This window comes from Mercenaria mercenaria, chromosome 13, assembly GCF_021730395.1.
Source record: "Mercenaria mercenaria strain notata chromosome 13, MADL_Memer_1, whole genome shotgun sequence".
Taxonomy (NCBI): Eukaryota; Metazoa; Mollusca; class Bivalvia; order Venerida; family Veneridae; genus Mercenaria; species Mercenaria mercenaria.
In genome coordinates this window covers 33,927,565-33,954,101 of record NC_069373.1, presented here as the reverse complement: position 1 = coordinate 33,954,101, position 26,537 = coordinate 33,927,565, and the positions used below count along the sequence as shown (strand labels likewise).

At 36.9% G+C, this 26,537-nt stretch overlaps 2 protein-coding genes across 4 annotated transcripts in view; one reads left to right on the top strand and one right to left on the bottom strand.

Moving 5' to 3' along the window:
• The window catches only part of LOC123528918 (aminomethyltransferase, mitochondrial-like), a 51,769-nt gene extending 25,232 nt beyond the window's left edge, over positions 1 to 26,537 (top strand). For 2 of the 3 annotated variants that reach the window (XM_053521500.1, XM_053521501.1), the window contains exon 9: positions 23,749 to 26,537. In XM_053521500.1, coding sequence (XP_053377475.1) covers positions 23,749 to 23,969 — 221 coding nt within the window. In that variant the 3' untranslated portion in view covers positions 23,970 to 26,537. Of the gene's footprint in view, positions 1 to 960; positions 1,918 to 23,748 lie in introns of those variants that run through there. The other variant, XM_053521502.1, reaches the window with a different exon arrangement.
• LOC123528917 (uncharacterized) lies at positions 12,363 to 15,304 on the bottom strand. The gene is made up of 2 exons (XM_045308992.2): positions 14,827 to 15,304; positions 12,363 to 14,016 (listed from the first exon to the last, which is right to left on the bottom strand). The coding sequence occupies exons 1-2, from the start codon at positions 14,937 to 14,939 to the stop codon at positions 12,426 to 12,428; spliced, it is 1,704 nt and encodes a 567-aa protein (XP_045164927.2). The 5' UTR covers positions 14,940 to 15,304; the 3' UTR covers positions 12,363 to 12,425.

Sequence of the window (26,537 nt, the reverse complement as noted above, 5' to 3'; positions counted from 1 at the left end):
ATGAATTTTGGTCAGAATGATTTCCTTGATGAAATCTAGGTCAAGTTCGAATGTGGGTCATCTTCGGTCAAAAACTAGGTCACTAGGTCAAATCAAAGAAAAACCTTGTGTATGCAGTAGGGGCTGCATTTTACACCGAATCTTCATGATATTTGATCAGAATATTTGTTTGGATGAAATCAAGATTGATTTTGAATATGGGTCATCTAGGATCAAAAACTAGGTCACCAGGTCAAATTAAAGAAAACCTTGTGTATGCAATAGGGGCTGCATTTTACACTGGATATTCATAAAATTTAGTCAGAATGATTGCCTTGATGAAATCTAGGCCAAGTTCAAATATGGGTCATCTGGGAAACATATTTACACTGTTATGATGTGTTTCTCAGGTGAGCGACCTAGGGCCATCTTGGCCCTCTTGTAATTATTTAGTGGAGATGAAGTCACTGTTAGCCAAAGTTTTAGAATAACCTTTTTTCCTTTGAATCTATGTGTGCTTAACAGTGTTGTCAGTGAGTCCAAATGTCTGTATACTGCCTCTATCTCTCCTCATAAACCTCTGGTTGAATATCTGATAAGTCCTTAGCCATGTTGCTTGCTGCTTTGAAGAATGATAATCTATTAAGTGTTTCTTGGTAATCTTTCATGTAGGGAATTGTATTTGCCACTTTAGAGCTAATAAAACACTGTGAGTGCATTGAATTTACTCTCAGTAGATGGCCTGTAACACCCTCTGCAGTAACTGTCACAACATTGGCTTCATTACTGCCAAAACTCCATAACCTTCAACACTGGTACACCCCAGCTTTCCAAACAGTCCAATATGGCTAAGTGTGTCACAACTTTACCAGTTCCATTTGGTACCTTCACATTTTCCAGGTAATGTTTTGTTATTATGCATAGATATTACTTATATTATCCCCATTCGTTTTATTGAAAACTGTAATGTTCATTTTGTAGGAACTGCAAAAGGAAAGCGCCAAAGTTATGACAAGGCTGCTTAGTGATAGTATGCCACTGTTTTGACCATGTGAAGTCTTACAGCCTTTTAAATCTATAAATCTACTTGTCTGGGAAATGTTACAGTTGAGCAGTACGATATAAACATGTTTGCTACTTTATACGAGTGAACCAGTTGCTTACCAAGGAAATGTTAACATTTTATTTTGCTTACTAAACTATTAGTTTATATGTTCAAATGCTATGTTTTCCTAAATGATTTATGACCAGTAAATATTGCAGACCCATTTGAAGTCACTGTCAAGTTACGGAAAAAACTCGGTACGTGCATTTACCAGAAAGCCTTGATCACCTATTGGATGTTTTTATTACAATAAAACTTTATTGTGATTAGTTTTCAAGGTGTTGATCAATAAATGTTGTTGATTGAAGAAGGAAAAAACTATAATTAAGTAGTTACATTGTAATGAAAAGAGTGTTTTATAGTGTACATTATTCATGTTCTTAATTATTAGTATACATGCAGTCCTTTTTCCTTCTTGCATAGACTATGTGTTTTATGTTGCTTGAAACTGTAATTTAATGAGAAACCATAACAGTAGCTTGAATGGATTTGTTTGTTTGTTTTGGGTTTAACGCTGCTTTTCGACAGTATTTAGTTATGTTATGGCGGGCAGTTAACTTAATCAGTTATCCTGGATTCTGTACCAGTACAAATGTGTTCTCCCCAAGTAAGTGCCAACTTCCCCACATGAATCAGAGGTGGAGCACAAATGATTTCAGACATATTGTCTTTTCTCAACTTGTTGTGGAGAACATACAGCCCACCCATGGATCGAACTCGGGACCCCACAATTCATAGATCTGTGCGCTCCCTATTGAACTAAGCAGGTGGGTTGTAGCTTGAATGGAAGAAAGTAAATCATACAGCAAGTAAATAGTACGGTACTTTTGTTAGAAAAATCCTTATAGCTCTTATTTCAGCTTATTTATTGAATATTTAATCAGTAAACCATAAAGGTGTCAGAGTGGGTCTTAAGGTAGTTCTTCATGTTAGGATCGAAATTTTTTCTACACTATAGAATTTTCTTAAACTTCAGAACATACTTAGAAAATTTAGCAAATAAAAAAGATCGGGTCGTGTGCTTGATTTTTTGCTAAACTGATTTGAAAAATTTGAACATTAGGCAATTTTTCATAATGGCCAATATATATGTGAGTCTATGGGAAAATCACAGTTTTCGTAACATTTTCACGAATAGAATGTTTTTTACAATGTAGATTTCAATGAAACTTGGTAAATTTGGTAAACATTTGAAGAAAATGGCGTAACTGCATCAAGGGGAAACAACTTTAATGCAACTAAATATAAGTGTTATGATTTATTATAGACGATATGTGTGTAGTATGTATTTATTTTGATTAAAATCCATCTGAGAACAATCTAGGATTGGAATTATATAAGCGTTTATATACTTTTACGTCCGTAAAAAGTAGCGCACCAAAAAAATTTGGATTGATTTTTTCCAATGGGGCGAGCACTATTAGCCAAAAACGTTCTGAAAATATACGAGCGGCAAATCCGATGAACAACTTTTTAATTTGGTGAGGCCTTAATGAGTTAACATAATGAGCATTAAAGCCTTTATAAAACATGATAGAATGGTGTTTTGCTTAAGAGTATTCAAATAACAGTGAGGGCTATAATAATTCTTCTCATTCAGGCGCTGTTGAGGCATTATCTTGGTAATTATTTCATGTATTACAAAATGTAATGCAACGAAGTTCAAATAAGGCTTTTCAATTATCCAAATTAGAAAGCTCCAGGATTAATTCAAAATGAAAAAGAATATATTTTTACACTGCATGCAAGGTGCAGCTCAGAAATCACTAAGATGTAAGCTTCACAAATGAACATTGCAAATAGTTTGGCAAATTTTCATTTTCATTGTTCAGAATACCGGTAATCAATTAAGATAAAAGTTACTCTGAAATCAAGTTCTTGCTTCCAAAACAAACAAAAAAATGTACAAATCCTTCCTGCATGAAGTGTACTTCAGACTTTTACCTAAAAAAATTCAAAGTATAAACACCAAAAGAAAATGAACAAGTCCCTCCTGCGTATATGATGTTTACACTTATAAAAAAAACAAACTAAGTATAAATGCCAAAAGAAATTGTACAAGTCTTTCCCGCGTATATGAAGTGTACTGCACAAATTTCAAAGTATCTGCGGTGTACATGCAGTGTACTATTTTCTTGTACAAGTCCCTCCTGCGTACATGCAGTGTACTCCTTAAATTTTCAGAGTCTGTGCTGCGTACTTGAAGTGTACTAGTGACCTCCTGCGTACATGCTGTGTACTCGTCGAAATAGTACGCGGCATGCGGTGTATGTAAAATGTACTCCTCTGGCGTACTACTGTGTTCACGGCATATACACAGCAAATACGCAGCATGTACGCCACAGAGGCTTGCTTCTGTAAGGGATGTCCTCGCATGAATCTTACGACCCAGTTAATCGATGCTTTGAAACCAATAAGGTTCATTTACTGTGCTGTCATCTTGGCTTGTAGATGGATTTCTAGAGTTGATACAGCGATGCTCCTTCTCCGATGTTCAGTAACCCATTCTACATTGATACGCTCTAATTCTGGATGATGTGCAGACTTCCCCCTGTCATCCAGTTTTGTCCTTGGCAATTGTTCAAGACAATTCTTCATCAAAATATTAGGGGGCAGGATGTTACCGGTATATCATATTATTATGCCCCACTTCAAAGGAGGGGTATATTGTTTTGCAGATGTTGGTTGGTCTGTAGACCAATCCGTTTCTGGATGATAACTCAAGAACGCTTGGACCTAGGATCATGGAAGTAGGTCAAAGGTCAAGGTCACAGTGACCCGGAACAGTTAAATGGTTTTCGAATGATAACTGAAGAACTCTTGGGCCTAGGATCATGAAAGTTGATAGGGAGGTTGGTCATAACCAGCAGATGACCCCTATTGATTTTGAGGTCAGTAGGCCAAAGGTCAAGGTCACATTGACCCGGAACAGTTAAACCGTTGTGAATTGCTCAAGCAAGCCCGGATGCTTGAGTCATGGATGCTGGAGAAGCCATGTTTCACTATCTTAAAGTACATCTCTACCCTGTATGCACAATTATCATCCAGTTTCTTCTACAGGATTAATTATTTCATTTCATTTCAGTTGTCAAAGTTTTATATTGTACAGTTTATCTAAATATAAACAAAATGCAGTTACCTATATTAGATTAGTTTATAGTTTTTAGCTATGTCAACATCTTAGATACATGCACTTTTCAAATTAAAGAAAATGCAGACTGTATTAATTTGAATAACTAATTAGCATTTATTGGTAATAAGAGAATTGATCTTGTGCAAAATGAAAGTGATATTCTCTTTAAATAATAAGATAATCAGGAGGAAATGAATTAAGTGGTTGTCATATATATACGAGGGTTGTCCCAGAAAATCGCAACTTTTTTTATCATTTCGAAAATAAGCGACGCATGAAATAATTAGCTCACATGTCACAAAGTGACAGTGTGAGCTTTTGTGATCGCGCAGCGTCCGTCGTCCGTCCGTGCATGCGTCCGTGTGTAAACTTTTGCTTGTGACCACTCTAGAGGTCACATTTTTCATGGGATCTTATGAAAGTTGGTCAGAATGTTCATCTTGATGATATCTAGGTCAAGTTCGAAACTGGGTCAACTGCGGTCAAAAACTAGGTCAGTAGGTCTAAAAATAGAAAAACCTTGTGACCTCTCTAGAGGCCATATTTTTCAATGGACCTTCATGAAAGTTAGTCAGAATGTTCATCTTGATGATATCTAGGTCAAGTTCAAAACTGGGTCACGTGCCATCAAAAACTAGGTCAGTAGGTCAAATAATAGAAAAACCTTGTGACCTCTCTAGAGGCCATATTTTTCATGGGATCTGTATGAAAGTTGGTCTGAATGTTCATCTTGATGATATCTAGGTCAAGTTTGAAACTGGGTCACGTGCTGTCAAAAACTAGGTCAGTAGGTCTAAAAATAGAAAAACCTTGTGACCTCTCTAGAGGCCATATTTTTCAATGGATCTTCATGAAAATTGGTCAGAATGTTCATCTTGATGATATCTAGGTCAAGTTTGAAACTGGGTCACGTGCGGTCAAAAACTAGGTCATTAGGTCTAAAAATAGAAAAACCTTGTGACCTCCCTAGAGGCCATATTTTTCGATGGATCTTCATGAAAATTGGTCAGAATGTTCACCTTGATGATATCTAGGCCATGTTCAAAAGTGGGTCATGTGCGGTCAAAAACTAGGTCAGTAGGTCTAAAAATAGAAAAACCTTGTGACCTCCCTAGAGGCCATATTTTTCAATGGATCTTCATGAAAATTGGTCAGAATGTTCATCTTGATGATATCTAGGCCATGTTCGAAAGTGGGTCACGTGCGGTCAAAAACTAGGTCAGTAGGTCTAAAAATAGAAAAACCTTGTGACCTCCCTAGAGGCCATATTTTTAAATGGATATTCATGAAAATTAGTCACAATGTTCATCTTGATGATATCTAGATCAAGTTTTAAACTGGGTCACGTGCTTTCAAAAACTAGGTCAGTAGGTCTAAAAATAGAAAAACCTTGTGACCTCTCTAGAGGCCATATTTTTCCATGGATCTTCATGAAAGTTGGTCTGAATGTTCACTTTGATGATATCTAGGTCAAGATTGAAACTGGGTCACGTGCGGTCAAAAACTAGGTCATTAGGTCTAAAAATAGAAAAACTTGTGACCTCTCTAGAGGCCTTATTTTTCAATGGATCTTCATGAAAATTAGTCAGAATGTTCACCTTGATGATATCTTGGTCAAGTTCGAAAGTGGATGACGTATGGTCAAAAACTAGGTCATTAGGTCTAAAAATAGAAAAACCTTTTGACCTCTCTAGAGGCCATACTTTTCATGAGATCTTCATGAAAATTGGTCAGAGTGTTCACCTTGATGATATCTTGGTCAAGTTCGAAAGTGGATGACGTATGGTCAAAAACTAGGTCATTAGGTCTAAAAATAGAAAAACCTTTTGACCTCTCTAGAGGCCATACTTTTTATGAGATCTTCATGAAAATTGGTCAGAATGTTCACCTTGATGATATCTAGGTCAGGTATGACACTGGATCACGTGCCTTAAAAAACTAGGTCCTTAGGTCAGTTAATAGAAAAACCTTGTGACCTCTCTAGAGGCCGTACTTTTTATGAGATCTTCATGAAAATTGGTGAGAATGTTTTCCTTGATGGTATCTAGGTCAAGTTCGAAACTGGGCCAATTGCCTTCAAAAACTAGGTCATTAGGTCAGATAATAGAAAAACCTTGTGACCTCTCTAGAGGCCAATATTTTTTAACGGATCTTCATGAAACTTGGTCAGAATTTTTATCTCGGTATCTAGGTCAAGTTCAAAACTGGGTCACATGAGCTCAAATACTAGGTCACTATGTCAAATAATAAAAAAAATGACGTCATACTCAGTTCAAAACTGGGTCATGTGGGGACAGGTGAGCGATTCAGGACCATCATGGTCCTCTTGTTATTTTAACTGATGGTATTTCAATGTGTACTCGACAGGTCTATATAGTTTAAAATTAAATACCTCTCATATTATTTGAGTATTCTTTAAATAATGGACGGCAGTCATTGCTAGTCGGCGCACGCTCAGTTTTCCTCCTACAAAAAGAAGCGGCTTCAATTTAAGCTCGTGTAACTTGGTGTAACTTACCCGATATACATCTCATAGAATTAAAATTTATATCGTCGCTAATCGCAACGTTTGACACGTAATTGTGTTTCGTGTCAAGTCTTTGACATCACTTGCTTTAAAATGGTGATGTAATTTTGAAAGTAACGGTCGCACGCACTTTCAGAAATTTCGAAGTTGGATAAGTTCGCGGCAAGTATTCGCAGCAAGTATTAATAAAATATTGTTTAGGTTGCGGTATGACTCCTTCACGAACAAAACGGGAAGTGGAAAATTCTGGAGGTCAGGCAAATGTAAGCTTGACACTTGTCTTTACGTGGCACAAACGTTTTAAGGAAGGTTTGGCGAGTGATTCAAAGAAAGGGCGACATAATACTTTTAATACTTTCTGCGCCGCGAACTTATCTGATGTCATCATTTCTGAAAGTGCGTGCGATCGTTACTTTCAAAATTACATCACTATTTTAACATGAGTGACGTCAAAGACTTGAAACGCAAAATAATTATGCGCCACACTTTGCCAATAATGACGGTATAAATTTTAATCCTGTGAGCAGGGCTTCGAAAATTTGCCGGTTTGTCGGTTTTGGACCGATTTTTGACTTTTCAGACCGATTCGTGAAGTGAAAAAACGAAAAAAATCGGTCCCGTAAAAATGGAGAAAAGTATAAATTTCGGTCTGATATCTCAATACACGATCACCTGCCAAGTAGGAAATTGTTGGTCGCACCTTCAGATAATCAATAAACGTGTCAATCGGTCTGATTGTCACTTTGATAATCGGTCCGTAATTAGCGTGTGACGCAATCAGTGCTCGCGCGGCACATCCTTTAATGTTTGCAGACAGCCGACTGCGGTGTATTAAACATTTTTGACTGGTTTCCTAACGTTTCTGACTGGATCCAAATCATTTCGACGGGGATCCACTTCTTTTATTTAGAATCCGACGGATGGTTAATTTCAAAAGGCTATGTTTGATCACGGTAACAAACAAATGGTCACTGCATTTAATCAAAGAGCTATAATTGTACATTATAAGTCTTTGATTTAATGAGACATGACACGGAAAACGGATAAAAATAATTTTTATAATTACTTGATTTGAAAAAATTACATGGCTCCAGTTGAAACAAATGCAGAAAATCGTCTTTGCAACCCGACTGTACAAAAAAGAAAAAAATGGACGGGCAACCACGAATGATAAAGAAAACCGGAGTGTCACTGTTTATTAAATCGGTCTTTTAAAAAACGTTTCAAAATGAAATTTTGTTTACATCAGAAGAGAACATATAACTTTATAAAATGTAGTTGCTTATTGAAGTACAACGTAAGTGAAATGAAATATCCGTGGCCAACCCGCGTGGCGTTTTGGTACTATGCATGCGGGAAATTCGATCTCAGCGTTCAAATAACGTACAAATTCGGTCCGCGGCAGAGTATTCTTTAAATACTGAAGCTGTTTAGCAGAGAATATGTGTCGTGTAACTCACATTGACGCATTGTATTTTATAGAATTCCGTCAAAAAATGAAGAAACATCACAAAGTATCTGCCGTGTATACGGTATCGAAGTCACGTGGGTTGGCTTTTAGACTAGTTACCCACACGGTGTCAATGCCTCGTATTATCTCGGAAAAACATCGAAATTTAAACAAAGTAACGATCACACATAACACTGAATAACTGTCTTCATTGTATGGTAACGCGCGGTGACTGGTAACTCAGTTTTAATGCATGACATGCTTATTTCTTTACCCTATCACGTTTTACAAAATATGTAATATTGGGAATGCGGTGGGTGGGGTAGCGCCGATGTCAGGATTTTCGTTTCGGACCGATTGAGTTATCAAAATTTCCGGAGCCCTGCCTGTGAGATCTATATCGGGTAAGTTACATGAATTTAAAAGGAAGCCTCTTTTTTTTTTTGTAGACGGAAAACTAAGCGTGCGCTGACTATCACTGACTGCCGTCCAATACTTAATAAAATACTCGAATAATAGACAGATATCCAGTTTTAAACTCTATAGTCCTGTTGAGTATACATTGAAATAAAACCAGTTGAAATAATTAATTGATGCGTCGCTTATTTTCAAAATAATAAAAAAAGTTCGCGATTTTCTGGGACAACCCTCGTATATGATTAACTTGCAACAGTATAATAGAGTATTAAGTATCTGAAACATGTGCCTACAAATTAATACTTTTTACAACTATGTCACATCATATTACAGCCCAGATCCAAAAATATTTGACTGGGGTGCACCAGTCTAGAATGAAGACGTGACCGCCGAGACGCATAGCACTGAGAGCGGTTAGGGGTGGGGAGCCCTCTGTCCATGTTAGGGGGTCAAGTGGGTCTCCCCCACTCTCACCACCCCCTGGAAATTTTTAAAATACAGAATCGAAGTGGTGGCCTTATTTTAGGGGGGTCAGGGGAAATTGATTTGAAATACAGGCAAGAAATGGTGGCCTCTGGTGCATTTTTAGGTCTAAATTTTGAGGTAATGGAGTGGTTCCTTCCCTTTTAGTTTATACTAATTTATTTTAGGTTGATTGTGAGGGCATTCTAGACTGGTGCCCGCCCCCCTAGTCTTGAGGGGGCTGTCCCTCTGGAAAATTTTGAAATACAGGTATGAAATGGTGGCCTCTAGTGCGTTTTTGGGTTAAAATTTTGAGAAAATATCATTCCATTGCCAAAATAGTAGGATGCATCTTTGATGAGTATAGGTCACTTCTCAGCCAATTGTGCCCCGGCCTGGACCATAACTTTGACATGCATGGACCAATCTTGTTTGTATTTGGCATGAATGTTTGCCTCAATGAGAAGGCTTGTCATGTGTAAACCCCATGTTCCTATCTTAAAAGTCAAGGTCAGTTGGAGGTCAAAGGTCAAACTGAAGTTTGTCCGGAGCATTTCTTCTTCATGCATGGTGGGATTTTGATGTAACTTGACATGAATGTTCACCATTATGAGACGGAGTGTCGTGTGCAAGAACCAGGTCTAAGGTCAAGGTCACAACAGCTGGCGGGCTCGACATTCTGCCCGTGGGCATACTTGTGTAAATAATCTCATTGTGCTTTTGAAAACCTTTTCAGCTTAGTTGCTACATGTACTTGAGCTTCATTCATTACCAATACCCTGTCCTTTTGAACTCGGCAACCACATTCATATCATGTCTTTTTCAAATGAAAGATAAAAAATGAGACCATACCTTTTTAGCTCACCTGAGCAATGCTCAGGTGAGTTTTTCTGATCGCTCGGTGTCCGGCGTCCGTCGTCCGTCGTCTGTCGTCTGTCGTCTGTCGTCCGTCGTCTGTCAACATTTAGCTTGTGTATGCGATAGAGGCTGTATTTTTCAATTAATCTTCATGAATATTGGTCAGAATGATAACCTTGATGAAATCTAGGCCGAGTTCGAAAATGGGTCATCTCGGGTCAAAAACTAGGTCACTAGGTCAAATCAAAGAAAAACCTTGTGTATGCGATAGAGGCTGTATTTTTCATTTAATCTTCATGAATATTGGTCAGAATGATAACTTTGATGAAATCTAGGCCGAGTTCAAAAATGGGTCATCTCGGGTCAAAAACTAGGTCACTAGGTCAAATCAAAGAAAAACCTTGTGTATGCGATAGAGGCGGTATTTTTCAATTAATCTTCATGAATATTGGTCAGAATGATAACCTTGATGAAATCTAGGCCGAGTTCGAAAATGGGTCATCTCGGGTCAAAAACTAGGTCACTAGGTCAAATCAAAGAAAAACCTTGTGTATGCGATAGAGGCTGTATTTTTCAATTCTTCTTCATGAATATTGGTCAGAATGATAACCTTGATGAAATCTAGGCCGAGTTCGAAAAAGGGTCATCTCGAATCAAAAACTAGGTCACTAGGTCAAATCAAAGAAAAACCTTGTGTATGCGATAGAGGCTGTATTTTTCAATTGATCTTCATGAATTTTGGTCAGAATGATTGCCTTGATGAAATCTAGGCCGAGTTCGAAAATGGGTCATCTCGGGTCAAAAACTAGGTCACTAGGTCAAATAAAAGAAAAACCTTGTGTATGCGATAGAGGCGGTATTTTTCAGTTGATCTTCATGAATTTTGGTCAGAATGATTACCTTGATGAAATCTAGGCCGAGTTCGAAAATGGGTCATCTGGGGTCAAAAACTAGGTCACTAGGTCATATCACGTAAAAACCTTGTGTATGCGATAGAGGCTGTATTTTTCAATTGATCTTCATGAATTTTGGTCAGAATGATTACCTTGATGAAATTTAGACCAATTTCGAAAATAGGTCATCTGGGGTCAAAAACTAGGTCACTAGGTCAAATCAAAGAAAAACCTTGTGTATGCAGTAGAGGCTGTATTTTTCAACTGATCTTCATGAAATTTAGCCAGAATGATTACCTTGATAAAATCTAGGCCGTGTTTGAAAATGGGTCATCTCGGGTCAAAAACTAGGTCACTAGGTCAAATCGAAGAAAAACATTGTGTATGCAATAGAGGATGTATTTTTCAATTGATCTGTATGAAATTTGGTCAGAATGATTGTCTTGATGAAATCTAGGTCGATTTTGAATATGGGTTATCTGAGTCAAAAACTAGGTCACTAGGTCAAATTAAAGAAAAATCTTGTGTATGCGATAGAGACTGTTTTTTTTTCAATAGATTTTTATGAAATTTGGTCAGGTTGATTGCCTTAATGAAATCTAGGTCGAATTTGAATATGGGTCATCTGAGGTCAAAAACTAGGTCACTTGGTCAAATCAAAGAAAAAACTTCTGTATGTGATAGAGGCTGTATTTTTCAGTTGATCTTCATGAATTTTGGTCAGAATGATTGCCTTGATAAAATCTAGGTTGAGTTTGAACATGGGTCATCTAGGGTCAAAAACTAGGTCATATCTAAGAAAATGCTTGTTTTATCGCAAGAGACCAATTTTTTGGTCCAATCTTAATGAAAATTGGTCAGAATATTTGTTTCCTTGAAATCACTAGGTCAAACATGTTTTACACTGTTATGGAGTGTTTCTTAGGTGAGCGACCTAGGGCCATCTTGGCCCTCTTGTTTTGAATTCATTTAGTGGTAGAACAGTAAATAGTTATAAACAAGAGTACCAATTTCAAGTATGCACTTATATAATACATTTCACACAAAATTGGTTTGCACATTTAGCTATGCTAACATTTTAACTTAGAATAAGCATCAACAATTTTGTTTAAAGTAAATTTTTGTATTTCTTATAACATGCATTGTGTTATAGTATTTGTCACTTATGAGCTGCTTTAAAATCCACACCAATATTTGAGATTTTCATAATTTTGGAATTTTTCTATAATAATGGAATTTTTCTCTTGCCCAGGTTCAAACTGGCCAGTTTCAGGTTAAACATTGATTTACAGAGTTAAAATACCAGTATTTTTTGCAGCAAACAGAGGTAGGTATTTAAATTTGACAGAGATCCTGTGTGAAATCGGTATGTCTACAACTAGTTATTGGTGTAAACATTTCATCTGGGCACATTAAGGTGGCTTGGTGTATTTAAAAACCAGGTTAATGCAGAATTTGATTGTTGTTTCCATAATTCTTAATGAAATTCAGCAAATATGAAATATCTCATTTCTTTTAGAAAAAAATAAAAAGGTCACTCGTTGTTTTAAGTTTATTTTTAAGCAGAAGTGTACAGTATAAATTTAAACACATGCATTTTTTCAAAAAATGTACGTAACATTAGTAATATTATTACGAAATGCTAATTCATCAAGTATTAGTGTGACGGCATCATCTTCCCACTGGGCATCTCCATCTGGCAGACTGTATTGAAACCATTTTGAAACACGCACAAGATTATTGTATAAACTTTTTGTTTTCTCTTCAGAAATTCCTTTAACTATTTCTATGACAGTTTTGTTATAACGGCTTATCAGTTTTTCATCGATAGTGAATGTAAAACTTTCATAATTTAAAACTCTTTCAAAAGGATATTCTGTTTTATATTGATTTGTGAATAAAATGGGAATACATCCACTAAGTATAGAGTCGTAGATAGATTTACGAGTTGGTGAATCTCCTGGCGGTTGTAGGCAGAAAACGGACCTTTGCATCCAAGGAATGGTTGTAGTCCGATGTTTCACAGAACATTCACTTGTAATCAGCATAACTTGCTCTGTCTGTGGATGATTGGCAACACTTTCATAAAAGTCATCTGGCCCCTTATCTGTCTGCACAGCAAACTGATCAAGAAGTTTCGCTCTGAAAAAGTTACTTCGCCGCATTCCAGCTGCCAAAAATAGTAACATTTTTCTCTCAGATATGGGTGGTACCTTAAGTATATACCTGCTTTCATTTAACTTTCTAAGACCGCTGTGATATTCAAATAACGTTTTCTCTTTGTCTTGATTGATGAAATGAATGTAAGAAGGATAGGGGGCAACAATAATAGATTTGCCGTGAATTTGTTGGTTCCTAAACCAGTATGGATTTGACTCTTTTTCAATTGCTATGAAAGTTACTGCTTCTGTTTTTGAATGGCGTAAAGTTGGACAGTTCTGAGAGGCTTGTTCCCTCTGTATCTTTGAGAGGGTTGAAAAATGGGGTTTTCCACTATTAAAATGCTTAGACTCCTTTGTTTCTAAATAATGAAATAGTTCATTCACAAAATCTTGCGAATTTCCAGAAAATGTAAGGCACTGTAGACCGGTGTAAGCTGGTATATAGAACATATCAGCTTGATCAGGATTGGTTGTACGGTACGGACTGTGTAACAGTTTGTAATGGATAATCACTTCCAGTGCAAACTGATGCGTATTTCTTACGCTAATTCTTCCGTCAGTTTTCTCCATCTTTTGATCTATTTGAGTTCCTTTGTCACTATATTGATATAGTTCCTCACCCATACCACAGTAATCCAAATTGTAACAAAAAGAGTATTTTCTCTCATCAGTAAAAAGTCTTTGAATGTCATAATTGAATTTTGTAGGCAAATCGTAGATATAAAATTTAAAAGGAGTCTTTATAATGGAAGGGTCAACTAGCATAGTGCAGTTCTTAGTGATCGCCTTTCTATGAATAGAACTTGGGTCCCAGGTTGTTCCTCTGAAAGAAGATACTGTAGACGTAATCTGGTTTTTTACTGCTTTTGTCGGTATCTTAATGGAGTGTTGTGATTGTTGTTTTGTTCGTGAGTTGAAGATAATATTTCTTGATGTTGGTATTTTCTGCTGTTGTGTTACACTTTGGTTGATATATGAGGTGACTCCTTTAGTTGGTAGTAATACATTTGGCACTTGCATAGAGTATGGACTGAAATTAAATGCATACAGAATTTAATCATAAAAGACCTGCTCAATTTATGGTAATGATAAGGAAATTTTCCAAATTTTATGACTGTGGTTATTTTCAGAAGGGTAGTTATGGGAACTTGTAACCAAATGTGACCAAATAATTTCTGTTCCTTGTCAAAGATCAAAAAGCTTATTGGCTCATATCTGCTGAACAACCAGAATGAATTTCATAAAATTAGCATTATTAACCTCATCAAGACGAAATGCAGAGTGCACAGCCAGGTCAGTAGGTTCAAGGTGAAGGCTGAACTTAAACAGTCAAGTAGCTAAAATTTGTGTCTGCTCCCTTTCTTAATCACTAGAAGGATTTTCATAAATCTAACCTCAGTTGATAACCTCATCAAAATGACATGCAGAGTGTCTTAATTGAGGTCTCTTGGTCCAAGGTCAAGGTCACATTTCAAACCAAAGGTCAAAACATTTTATTTTATTTTTCCTTTATTAAAGTCAGTGATATCTCAAGTTTTAACAGAAATAGGCAGTATGATGTGGGCTTGCTTCAGCTTTCTCAAAAAAAAAAAAATAAATAAATAAATAAAAAATGTTAAAGAAAATGTAATGTGTTCATGTGAGTGATTTTAAGTGACATTTGTTGCATGCAATCATGTAAGTGTGAAGAAAATAAAACAAAAATTAAATTATTTGAAATAAAATTAATAATAAATATATTAAATGAAAGAAGCAAAATTGAAAAAATTGAAAAAAAATTGTCATGTATAAAAGAAAATAAATTCTTAAAAAAAGGAAGAGCAAAAAGTCAGAATCTTACCTTATTTTTAAAAAGAATTTCCCAAGAAGAGTTTCAGAAACAGCAATCACAGTTACCATGATAATCAGATATCCAATTATAACTCTTTTTCCTTTTCGAAAAATATTCCTCATTTTTATTTAACAATTATAAATATTTCAGTATTGAATTATCCTCAGTTAATCAATTCTATAATCAGATCAATGTTTTTGGTAAGTATGAATCGATCTTGCTCCTTTTTATCCAGTTTTTCACCTTTGTTATTTTAAGTTAATACAAAAATACAATGAACACTGGTAAACTCCATGCTAATACCGCTTAAGATAAAGACTAGTAAGGTTGAATTATTTTACCATATCAAAATTTTGTATACAGCATTTACACATTGAGAATATATCGTATATATCAGAAAAAAGGAGCTATAAATTAGTTAATTACATTTAGTACTGTGAATAATTGATAAATTGAAAGCAAGTGTTTTTCATCTGCTAATTGTGCAGTATGGGTTTCATTGATTCCTCCTTGTATTACAAGATGGCATCATTGGCTCAATTATCTATTTATCTCTGCACAGATAAAAGTTCTCACGGACATAGAAACTGTACATGTATATACGTATTATTTCTGTCCATATTTAGAATTATATTATCAGAATATTTATTTTGACATAGTGAATTAATGCATTTCATTTGCAGGGGGTTTTTTAGGTCGTTTTTATTACCGTTATTGGGCTATATTCCCAATGCCAAAAAGTATGTATTTTTCCCAAAATGAGTGCAAAAATTCCCAATCTACATTCTGAAAAAAATTTCATCAAAATTGCACAAACATTGACCAAATTATGGACAATTTTGTAATGGCGGTATGTTAAAGAGGTTGTACAATGTGAAACAAGTGTATGAGAAAGTACTTAAACACATCCTTACTATATCCTATGAGACTAGATATTTCCCAATTTGAAACATTTATGCATCAAAATTCCCAATATTGGGGGTATAGGCTATGTTCCCAAAACAGAAAGAAAAAACCCTGATTTGATGCAGTAGTAATTTTAACAGATGATAGTCCTGCAAACTGAACCATAAATAATCATAATAGATCATGATTGTGCAGATTAACCAATGCACAGTATATACCATGATCAACATTTGAGCCGCACCATGAGAAAACCAACATAGTGCGTTTGCGACCAGCGTGGATCCAGACCAGACTGCATGGATGCACAGGCTGGTCTGGATCCATGCTGGTCACAAAAGACACTATGTTGGTTTTCTCATGGCACGGCTCATTTAAAGGTGGTAAGTCACATATAAGCAACATTTTATGTCATTTTTTCACTTTTCGTAGGTTCTGTTAGAGATTTGATTAAGGAATAAAAAGACCTATTCTCTGTTATAAATGAATGTTTCATTGATATTCATAATTTTGTTGTTCCCATTCCCCACTACCACTCCTTTAATATGAAATTATTAGAAGCTGAGTATTTCTTTTTTATGCCCCCGAAGGGAGGCATATAGTTTTTGAACCGTCTGTCGGTCTGTCAGTCTGTCCGCAATTTTCGTGTCCGGTCCATAATTGTTGTCATCGATGGATGGGTTTTCAAATAACTTGGCATGAATGTGTACCACAGTAAGACGACGTGTGCGCGCAAGACCCAGGTCCGTAGCTCAAAGGTCAAGGTCACACTTAGACATTAAAGGATAGTGCATTGATGGGCGTGTCCGGTCCGTATCTTTGTCATCGATGGATGGATTTTCAAATAACTTGGCGTGAATGTGTACCACAGTAAGACGACGTGTCGCGCGCAAGACCCAGGTCCGTAGCTCAATGGTCAAGGTCACACTTAGACATTAAAGGATAGTGCATTGATGGGCGTGTCCGGTCCATATCTTTGTCATCGATGGATAGATTTTCAAATAACTTGGCATGAATGTGTACCACAGTAAGACGACGTGTCGCGCACAAGACCCAGGTCCGTAGCTCAAAGGTCAAGGTCACACTTAGACTTTAAAGGATAGTGCATTGATGGGCGTGTCCGGTCCATATCTTTGTCAACCATGGATGGATTTTCAAATAACTTGGCATGAATGTGTACCACAGTAAGACGACGTGTCGCGCGCAAGACCCAGGTCCGTAGCTCAAAGGTCAAGGTCACACTTAGACGTTAAAGGTCATTTTTCATGATAGTGCATTGATGGGCGTGTCCGGTCCATATCTTTGTCATTCATGCATGGATTTTAAAATAACTACGCATGAATGTGTGACACAGTAAGATGACGTGTCGCGCGCAAGACCCAGCTCCGTAGGTCAAAGGTCCTAAACTCTAACATCGGCCATAACTACTCATTCAAAATGCCATCGGGGGCATATGTCATCCTATGGAGACAGCTCTTGTTTTATTTCAATTTAATTTTTAGTTAGGTATATTTCCATTTGACAAATATGGAGTTTTGAAAAAGTCTTAACCAAAAGGCAAGTTTTAAACAGCATGTAGCTTTGGAATTAATTCATTTTCAATCTGTCTTCATTGGCCTACAAATATACACAAAGGGAGGATTGCATTTGGATTGATATTAAGCTTTATATTATAGTTTTAAATCTTTTTAATATAATAGTCCTTATATTCATATCATTCTCTGAGCAAAGTGTATGTATGTCTTTGTTTGGATAGGAAAACTAAACTTTAACAAGAAATATCTTTAAAAAAAGATATTTGGTGTTTATGGGGTTTATCGTAGAAAAACCGTTTTTCGTTTTATGCAAAACAATATATCACTCAGGCCTACGGCCTTCATGATATATTCTTATGCATAAGAACTCAAAACACGGGTTATTCTACGATAAACCATACTTGGGAACTTATTATTTCATAATTATGTCTCTCCCTTCCCCCTTCTTGGGGAGACGTATTGTTTTTGCCCTGCCCGTCCGTTCGTACGTACGTCACACTTCATTTCTGAGCAATAACTGGAGAACCATTTGACCTAGAACCTTCAAACTTCATAGGATGGCAGGGCTTATGGAGGAGACGACCCCTATTGTTTTTGGGGTCACTCCGTCAAAGGTCAAGGTCACAGGGGCCTGAACATGGAAAACCATTTCTGATCAATAACTTGAGAACGACTTGACCCAGAATGTTGAAACTTCATAGGATGATTGGTCATGCAGAGTAGATGACCCCTATTGATTTTGGGGTCACTCCGTCAAAGGTCAAGGTCACAGGGGCCTGAACATTGAAAACCATTTCCGATCAATAACTTGAGAATCACTCAACCCAGAATGTTGAAACTTCATAGGATGATTGGTCATGCAGAGTAGATGACCCCTATTGATTTTGGGGTCACTCCGTTGAAGGTCAAGGTCACAGGGGCCTGAACATGGAAAACCATTTCCGATCAATAACTTGAGAACGACTTGACCCAGAATGTTGAAACTTCATAGGATGATTGGTCATGCAGAGTAGATGACCCCTATTGATTTTGGGGTCACTCCGTTGAAGGTCAAGGTCACAGGGGCCTGAACATGGAAAACCATTTCTGATCAATACATTGAGAACGACTTGACCCAGAATGTTGAAACTTCACAGGATGATTGGTCATGCAGAGTAGATGACCACTATTGATTTTGGGGTCACTCCGTCAAAGGTCAAGGTCACAGGGGCCTGAACATGGAAAACCATTTCCGATCAATAACTTAAGAACCACTTGATTCAGAATGTTGAAACTTTATAGGATGATTGGATATGCAGAGTAGATGACCCCTACTGATTTAGGGGTCACCCGATCATAGGTCAAGGTCACAGGGGCTTGAACATGGAAAACAGTTTCCAATTCATAACTTGAGAACCACTTAGCCCAGAATGTTGGAACTTTGTGGAATGATTGGACATGCCAAATAGATGATTCCTATTGCATCCAGCCACCAGTGTTGCTTTGACTTTTGCTCCTGTCCCCTATTGACTTCCTGCCTATATGACTGTGCATTGGGGGAGACATGCGCTTTTCTACAAAAGCAACTTATAGTTATATTAGATATTATTAGCTCACCAGTCACAAAGTGACAAGGTGAGCTTTTGTGATCGCGCAGCATCCGTCGTCCGTGCGTCCGTAAACTTTTGCTTGTGACCACTCTAGAGGTCACATTTTTCATGGGATCTTTATGAAAGTTGGTCAGAATGTTCATCTTGATGATATCTAGGTCAAGTTCAAAACTGGGTCACCTGCGGTCCAAAACTAGGTCAGTAGGTCTTAAAATAGAAAAACATTGTGACCTCTCTAGGGCCATATTTTTCAATGGATCTTCATGAAAATTGATCGGCGATATATGACCATTTTGTGTCGATTCGCCGTAAAACCCAACTCACTCACTCATGAAAATTGGTCAGAATGTTCACCTTGATGATATCTAGATCAAGTTTGAACCTGGGTCACGTGCAGTCAAAAACTAGGTCAGTAGGTCAAATAATAGAAAAACCTTGTGACCTTTCTAGAGGCCAAATTTTTCATGGGATCTATATGAAAGTTGGTCTGAATATTCATCTTGATGATATCTAGGTAAAGTTCGAAACTGGGTCACGTGCAATCAAAAACTAGGTCAGTAGGTCTAAAATCAGAAAAACCTTTTGACCTCTCTAGAGGCTATAGTTGTCAATGGATATTCATGAAAAGTGGTCAGAATGTTTATCTTGGTGATATCTAGGTCAAGTTTGAGACTTGGTCACGTGCGGTCAAAAACTAGGTCAGTAGGTCTAAAAATAGAGAAACCTTGTGACCTCTCTAGAGGCCATATTTTTCAATGGATCTTCATGAAATTGGTGGGAATGTTCACCTTGATGATATCTAGGTCAAGTTCAAAACTGGGTCAAGTGCCTTCAAAAACTAGGTCATTAGGTCAAATAATAGAAAAACATTGTGACCTCTCTAGAGGCCATATTTTTCAATGGATCTTCATGAAAATTGGTCAGAATTTTTATCTTGATAAAATCTAGGTCAAGTTCAAAACTGGGTCACATGAGCTCAAAAACTAGGTCACTATGTCAAATAATAGAAAAAACGATGTCATACTTAAAACTGGGTCATGTGGGGACAGGTGATCGATTCAGGACCATGATGGTCCTCTTGTTTCATATTCTAACACGACCAGCAAATACCCTACATACATGTAGAGCAAAATCTATCTTGGGTTATTCTGCAATAACCCAGGCGCGTGCAATGATGTCATCCGATCCAGGTGCATAGCACGGTCATAAAGAGTAGTTACCGGTACTATTTTTTCGAACACTGTTGATACTAGTATGTCATGTTAGAATCGAAATAACAAGTTCCCAAGTGTGAATTATAGTAGAATAACCCGAGTTTTTCGTTCTTATGCAAAACAATATATCACTCAGGCCTACGGCCTTCATGATATACTCTTACGCATAAGAACTCAAAACACGGGTTATTCTACGATTAACCGTACTTGAGAACCTGTTATTTCTTAAATATTTTTAATATGTCTTAGGCCAGCATATTTCTAAACAAAGATGCAAAAGTAATGATTATTATATTATAATACCAGATTTATTGCCTGAAAGTTTCCAAAAGAAATGTTTTAGAACAATCTTTTTCAGCCAGACAAATGATGAATATTTTATTCCATTTAACACCTGTGAATGATATTCAATTGATTTTCACTAGTAGCAGCAGTAGATCAAGGTGAACTGCTCATCAACAGATTGATGTCTTGTTATCTCTGTTTTATTCCTGTGCATACCTTGAAATTCCTCTAGATATTAGTTATACAACAGTTCCATAACAGGGCTTTTGTTAGTTACTTTTAGTGCTTAATTATGTCTCCCCAGGAGACATATTGTTTTTGCCCTGTCCGTCTGTCCGTCCGTCCGTACGTCACACTTCATTTCTGAGCAATAACTGGAGAACCATTTGACCTAGAACCTTCAAACTTCATAGGGTTGTAGGGCTGCTTGAGTAGACGACCCCTATTGTTTTTGGGGTCACTCCGTCAAAGGTCAAGGTCACTGGGGCCTGAACATTGAAAACCATTTCCGATCAATAACTAGAGAACCACTTGACCCAGAATGTTGACACTTCATAGGATGATTGCTCATGAAGAGTAGATGACCCCTATTGATTTTGGGGTCACTCTGTCAAAGGTCAAGGTCACAGGGGCCTGAACATTGAAAACCATTTCCGATCAATAACTAGAGAACCACTTGACCCAGAATGTTGAAATTTCATAGGATGATTGGTCATGAAGAGTAGATGACCCCTATTGATTTTGGGGTCACTCTGTCAAAGGTCAAGGTCACAGGGGCCTGAACATTGAAAACCATTTCCAATCAATAACTAGAGAACCACCTGACCCAGAATGTTGAAACTTGATAGGATGATTGTTCATAAAGATTAGACGACCCCTATTGTTTTTGGGGTCACTCCGTCAAAGGTCAAGGTCACAGGGGCCTGAACATTGAAAACCATTTTTGATCAATAACTAGAGAACCACTTGGCCCAGAATGTTGAAACTTCATAGGATGATTGTACATGCAAAGTAGATGACCCCTATCGATTTTGGGGTCACTCTGTGAAAGGTCAAGGTCACAGGGGCCCGAACATTGAAAACCATTTCCGGTCAGTAACTTGAGAACCACTTGACCCAGAATGATGAAACTTCGTAGGATGATTGGTCATGCAGAGTAGATGAACCCTAACGATTTAAGGGTCACTCTGTTAAAGGTCAAGGCCACAGGGGCCTGAACATTGAAAACCATTTCCAATCAATAGCTTGAGAACCTCTCGACCCAGAATGTTGAAACTTCATAGCATGATTCTTCATGCAGAGTAAATGGCCCTTATTGTTTTTGGGGTCACTCCGTTAAAGGTCAAGGTCACAGGGGCCTGAACATTGATAACCAGTTCCGATCAATAACTTGAGAACCACTTGACGATCCAGAATGTTGAAACTTCATAGGATGATTGAGCATGCAGAGTAGATGACCCCTATTGATTTTGGGTCAGTCTAATAAAGGTCAAGGTCACAGTGGCCTGTTCATGTGAAATCATTTTTTGGAAATAACTTGAGAACCACTTGACCTACAATGTTGAAACTTAATAGGATGATTGGACATGCAGAGTAGATGACCCCTATTTATTTTGAGGTCACTTGATCAAAGGTCAAGGTCACAGGTGCCTGAACAGTGACTTGAGAACCACTAGGCCACTAGTGTTGAAATTTAGCGGGATGACTGGACATGCCAAGTAGATGATCCCTATTGCAGCCAACCATCAGTGTCTCTTTGACTTTCGCTCCTGACCCCTATTGACTTCGTGCCTATAGGACTTTGCATTGGGGGAGACATGCGCTTTTTTACAAAAGCATTTTCTAGTTTTATTTTGCATTCTTAAGAATTTAAAAAAGAGAGTGGTTATTAAATCAATTTATCTTTTAGCTATTTTGGGCCAAAAGATTTTTTTTTAAATGCATATTAACTACATTTAGTAACACAGAAGCCTTATACTAACTTTTAAATATTATAAGTAAAGAAGTAAACATTATTTCATGACATCATGTGAATCAGATAGCATTTCTAAAAGGAATGTCACTAAATAAGTGGATCAGATATCAGTTTTGTGTCTAATTAGGAGCTGTGGCTTTGACATTTTGAGGTTTGAAGCCAGAAGTATAGGGTTGATCACCCAGTACATTCACATGGACCACAATTCCTTATTGTGGTTGGAGGAGTTCATGTTTTGCAGACTTTGTATTGCCAGTGCAAGACTTAATTTGTTTTGCAGATACAGGATAAGGCATAGTATTCTCTCTACTGTAAGTACTGCCTCCTTCTTCAGAAGCAGTAAGGTATCTTATCTGAGATACAGATTTATACTGAGACCATCAGTAGACCCTGTATGAGTGGCAAACTGTCTCTGAAGGTTTAACAGAAGACAATAGTCATACACTTGCTTATTCGTGTGGGGAAGGTAACATGTTTGAGTTTCATTTCACATTGGTACTGACTTTCTGTTGCATAAACACTCTTGAAAAATATTGTTCAACTTGAATCCAACATACGAACAAAATATCTTGGAGCATTGAAGCAGATAGATGTATCTATTAAGTTTGGATAACAGCTGGTCTGTTCTGTGGATGTTTTACTAGGAATGTTATAATACAGAATAATTTATTCTACAGCTTGTTGAATATTTCTATATGAAAGCTATTAAGTTAAAGCAATTATCCTTTAATTATGGTATTTACTTGATGTTTACATAAAGTATTGGGCAACAGGCTGTAGCTAGGCCACACCAATATAATCAAGCCAGCTGTTAGGCCATACCACTTTAATGTGATGTTCTTATATTTTTGTGACAATACATAAATCACACACACCCGCAAATCAGGTATACATTCTTGGTAGCTTAGAATTCAGACATCAGTAAATTTAATCAAATGTTTTGAAAACTTTATACCAATTGCACCTATAATTTCAAATTAAAAATATATATATACTTGCTTTTAAAGAATGTACAAATTTAAAACATGAGAATAATCATTGTGTTAAAATAATATTCACGCTACAGCTATGTCAGATACCCCCACCCCTGCAAACCAAACCCCTGGATCTGCTATTGATGTGTATGTCAAAGCAACAGATAATGCAAATTTGTAATTGGTATTTTGGTGCAGGCTATACAGTATACAGCTAAGATCTGCTCATTTTGCTATACACAGTAAAAGAGTTTTCTAAACAATTTATAAACTGTACTGACATATGATGTTTAAACTTTAAGTTTAAAAAAGCCCAAAACAATTACAGGTAAGAAACAAGTCTTCAGGCATGATGTTGTAATTTACAAACAGAAACAACATAGATATTTTTTAAACAAAGTTTTGAACTAGTCTACTAATGATTGTAACTTGACTATTCATACTCGACTATTTCAGGTGGTACAGAAATATATGAGGAATCAGGAGAAAAGGTCATCGGCAAGGTAACTAGTGGATGTCCTTCACCTTCTCTCAAAAAGAATGTTTCCATGGGATATGTGCAGTCTGCTTACTTCAAACCAGGAACTAAAGTGAAATTTTCAGTGCGCAAGAAAATGGTTGATGCCATAGTTACAAAGATGCCATTTGTGCCAACAAATTATTACATGGGGAAATAATCTCAGTAACATGTACATTTTTATACAGTGGAGGTGGCATTATATTTATAAATTATGGTGAAATTTGATTTCATTTATGATTCAGGGGTAGAGGCAGTGGTGCTGTTTTGAGCCAATTATTAAATTTATCCCGTATTATAACCAGCATTTGAGCAGTGTTTGAAGCCGATTAATGAAGATTCTTTTCACATACATGTCTTTCCTGTAGAGAATACATAGTCTTTATGTTGTCAGTCTGTCACATGTTGCCTGGACTACTATCTGTACTCTAAACTGTTGATTAGATTGCTCCAGTCCAACTTTGTTGGAAGGTTAAGAACCCGGCGTGTTTCACACGTTATCAGCCTTTTCCTGTTTAATGGTCTAATGTGTTTATGATCTCTTTTGGTCAGGTGCCTGACTAATTCTCGTGAGTTTCAAACTTAGGTGGTCTCATGAGTGTTAAGATTTTCCTTTGATCTGGTTTACTGACCTAGTTTTTGACCCCACGTGACCCAGTTTCGAACTTGACCTAGAGATCATCAAGATAAATATTCTGACCAAGTTTCATGAAGATAGTGTCATAAATGTTGCCTCTAGAGTGTTAACAAGCTTTTCCTTTGATTTGACTGGGCGACTTAGTTTTTGACCCAACAGGACCAAGATTCGAACTTGACCTGGAGGTCATCAAGACATTCTGGCCAACTTTCATGAGTTTTAAACTTAAACTGTGGACTCTAAGAGTATTAACAAGATTTTTCTTTGATCTGGCCTACTAGTTTTTGACCCCACATGACCCAGTTTCGAACTTGACCTAGATATCATCAAGATAAACATTCTGACCAAGTGTCATAAAGATATGGTCAAAACTGTGGTCTCTAGAGTGTTAACAAGGCAAATGTTGACGCACGATGCCGGCCAATGACTTGTCACAATAGCTTACCTTGAGCTAAAAAAGCACTAAGCAGTGAGAGTACATGGGTCATGGTCACACATTTTTCTCAGCTCAATGACAAAGGACAATGCAGATAAAACATTGCTAGCTTCTGTATTTCATTTCCCTGCTGAATATTGGGTTGGGAAAACCGTTTCACACAGGCAGGCCTGTAATATTCTTATAATCTGTTCACCCTTCAGTTTATTTGAAGTTGTATTGGAGCACTATTTTTTCTTCAAATATTAAACTGAACATAAACTGAACAAAATGTAGTTAGCCCGCCCGCTTAGCTCAGTAGGGAGAGCGTTGGTCTATGGATCGTGGGGTCGCGAGTTCGATCACCGGGCGGGGCGTATGTTCTCCATGACAATTTGATAAAAGACATTGTGTCTGAAGTCATTCGTCCTCCACCTCTGATAATTCATGTGGGGAAGTTGGCAGTTACTTGCGGAGAACAGGTTTGTACTGGTACAGAATCCAGGAACACTGGTTAGGTTAACTGCCCGCCGTTACATGACTGAAATACTGTCGAAAAAACAGCATTAAACTCAAAACAAACAAAATGTAGTTAAAGGATGTATTGCCAGACTGGACATTTTTGAAAATCTACTGCTTAGAACAATTTAAAATACTGAACTTCTGCCTTTAGGCTTTATGTACAGTTGTTTTACTGAAAGGAGATTATTTACAACATCTGTTTACAAGTTTGAAATACTTATTAATAAACATATTGCTCCAATGTGCTAAGATACATTTCTTGGGTCAGATCTAATGTTTAAACTTGGAAATCTATACACACAGATCAAGTAAAGTTTTGTTATTGTCATCATTTTAAGCTTGAATTCATGTATATAGATTACTGGAGAAAAAAATAGGGTTATCAAATAAAGAATATATATGAAGGAGTCATAATTCAGATAGTTATGACTCTGCTGTCTGTAAAGTCTTTATCGTCTTTATCAACAGACAGTTATTTTAAGGCACTGCTGTCCAGTGAATACATTTCTAGTTTTTCAGGGCATTGTCAAATTTCAAACTTGAGCTTATTTGCTGTCTTTCCCTTCCTGCTCAGCATCAGGCTATGATGCTCTAGGTAAAAAGCATTTCTTCCTTATTTTGTAAGTCACAAAGGTTTTTACAGTCATTGAAGACCAACAGTGAATCATGTAAAGTGAGAAAACATGTTTTTTGTTATGATCGCCCTTTGCTTTGTTACAGATTATTTGCATGTGTTTTCAGATATGTTATGTTTTGCATTCTAATATGCTTGTTTCTGTTCAAAGCATGCTTACACTAAAATGACGTCACGTTAACATGCGATAACGTCAATGTTTTTGTTGCAACCGAGAAAGAGCGCTACTATTATATATTTTATCTTCTGTTTTAGATTAAGGGCATATTACAATCAAAATACTGTATAGCAAAATCGTGTTTTACCTAAATTAATGCACTTGGTTATACGTCGCCAGAATAATTCACTCGACCTATGCCCTCGTGAAATTATTCTGCGGACATACATCATCTTTCTGTGTAATAATAACACTATAACACGTTTTTCTATTTATAGAAGAGCATGCTACTGAAGTATGGTAAGTTGTCAAAATCAAGTAAAAGCGATAGGCTTTATGTTTTAGCATTTCAGCATTTACGTG

What these genes read in the sequence shown, in the direction of transcription:
- LOC123528917 (XM_045308992.2), bottom strand. Translation starts at nt 14,939, where the DNA reads ATGAGGAATATTTTTCGAAAAGGAAAAAGAGTTATAATTGGATATCTG. An exon ending in AAATTCTTTTTAAAAATAAG is followed by an intron (nt 14,017 to 14,826) that starts GTAAGATTCTGA and finishes ATTTAATTTCAG; the next exon opens with TCCATACTCTATGCAAGTGC.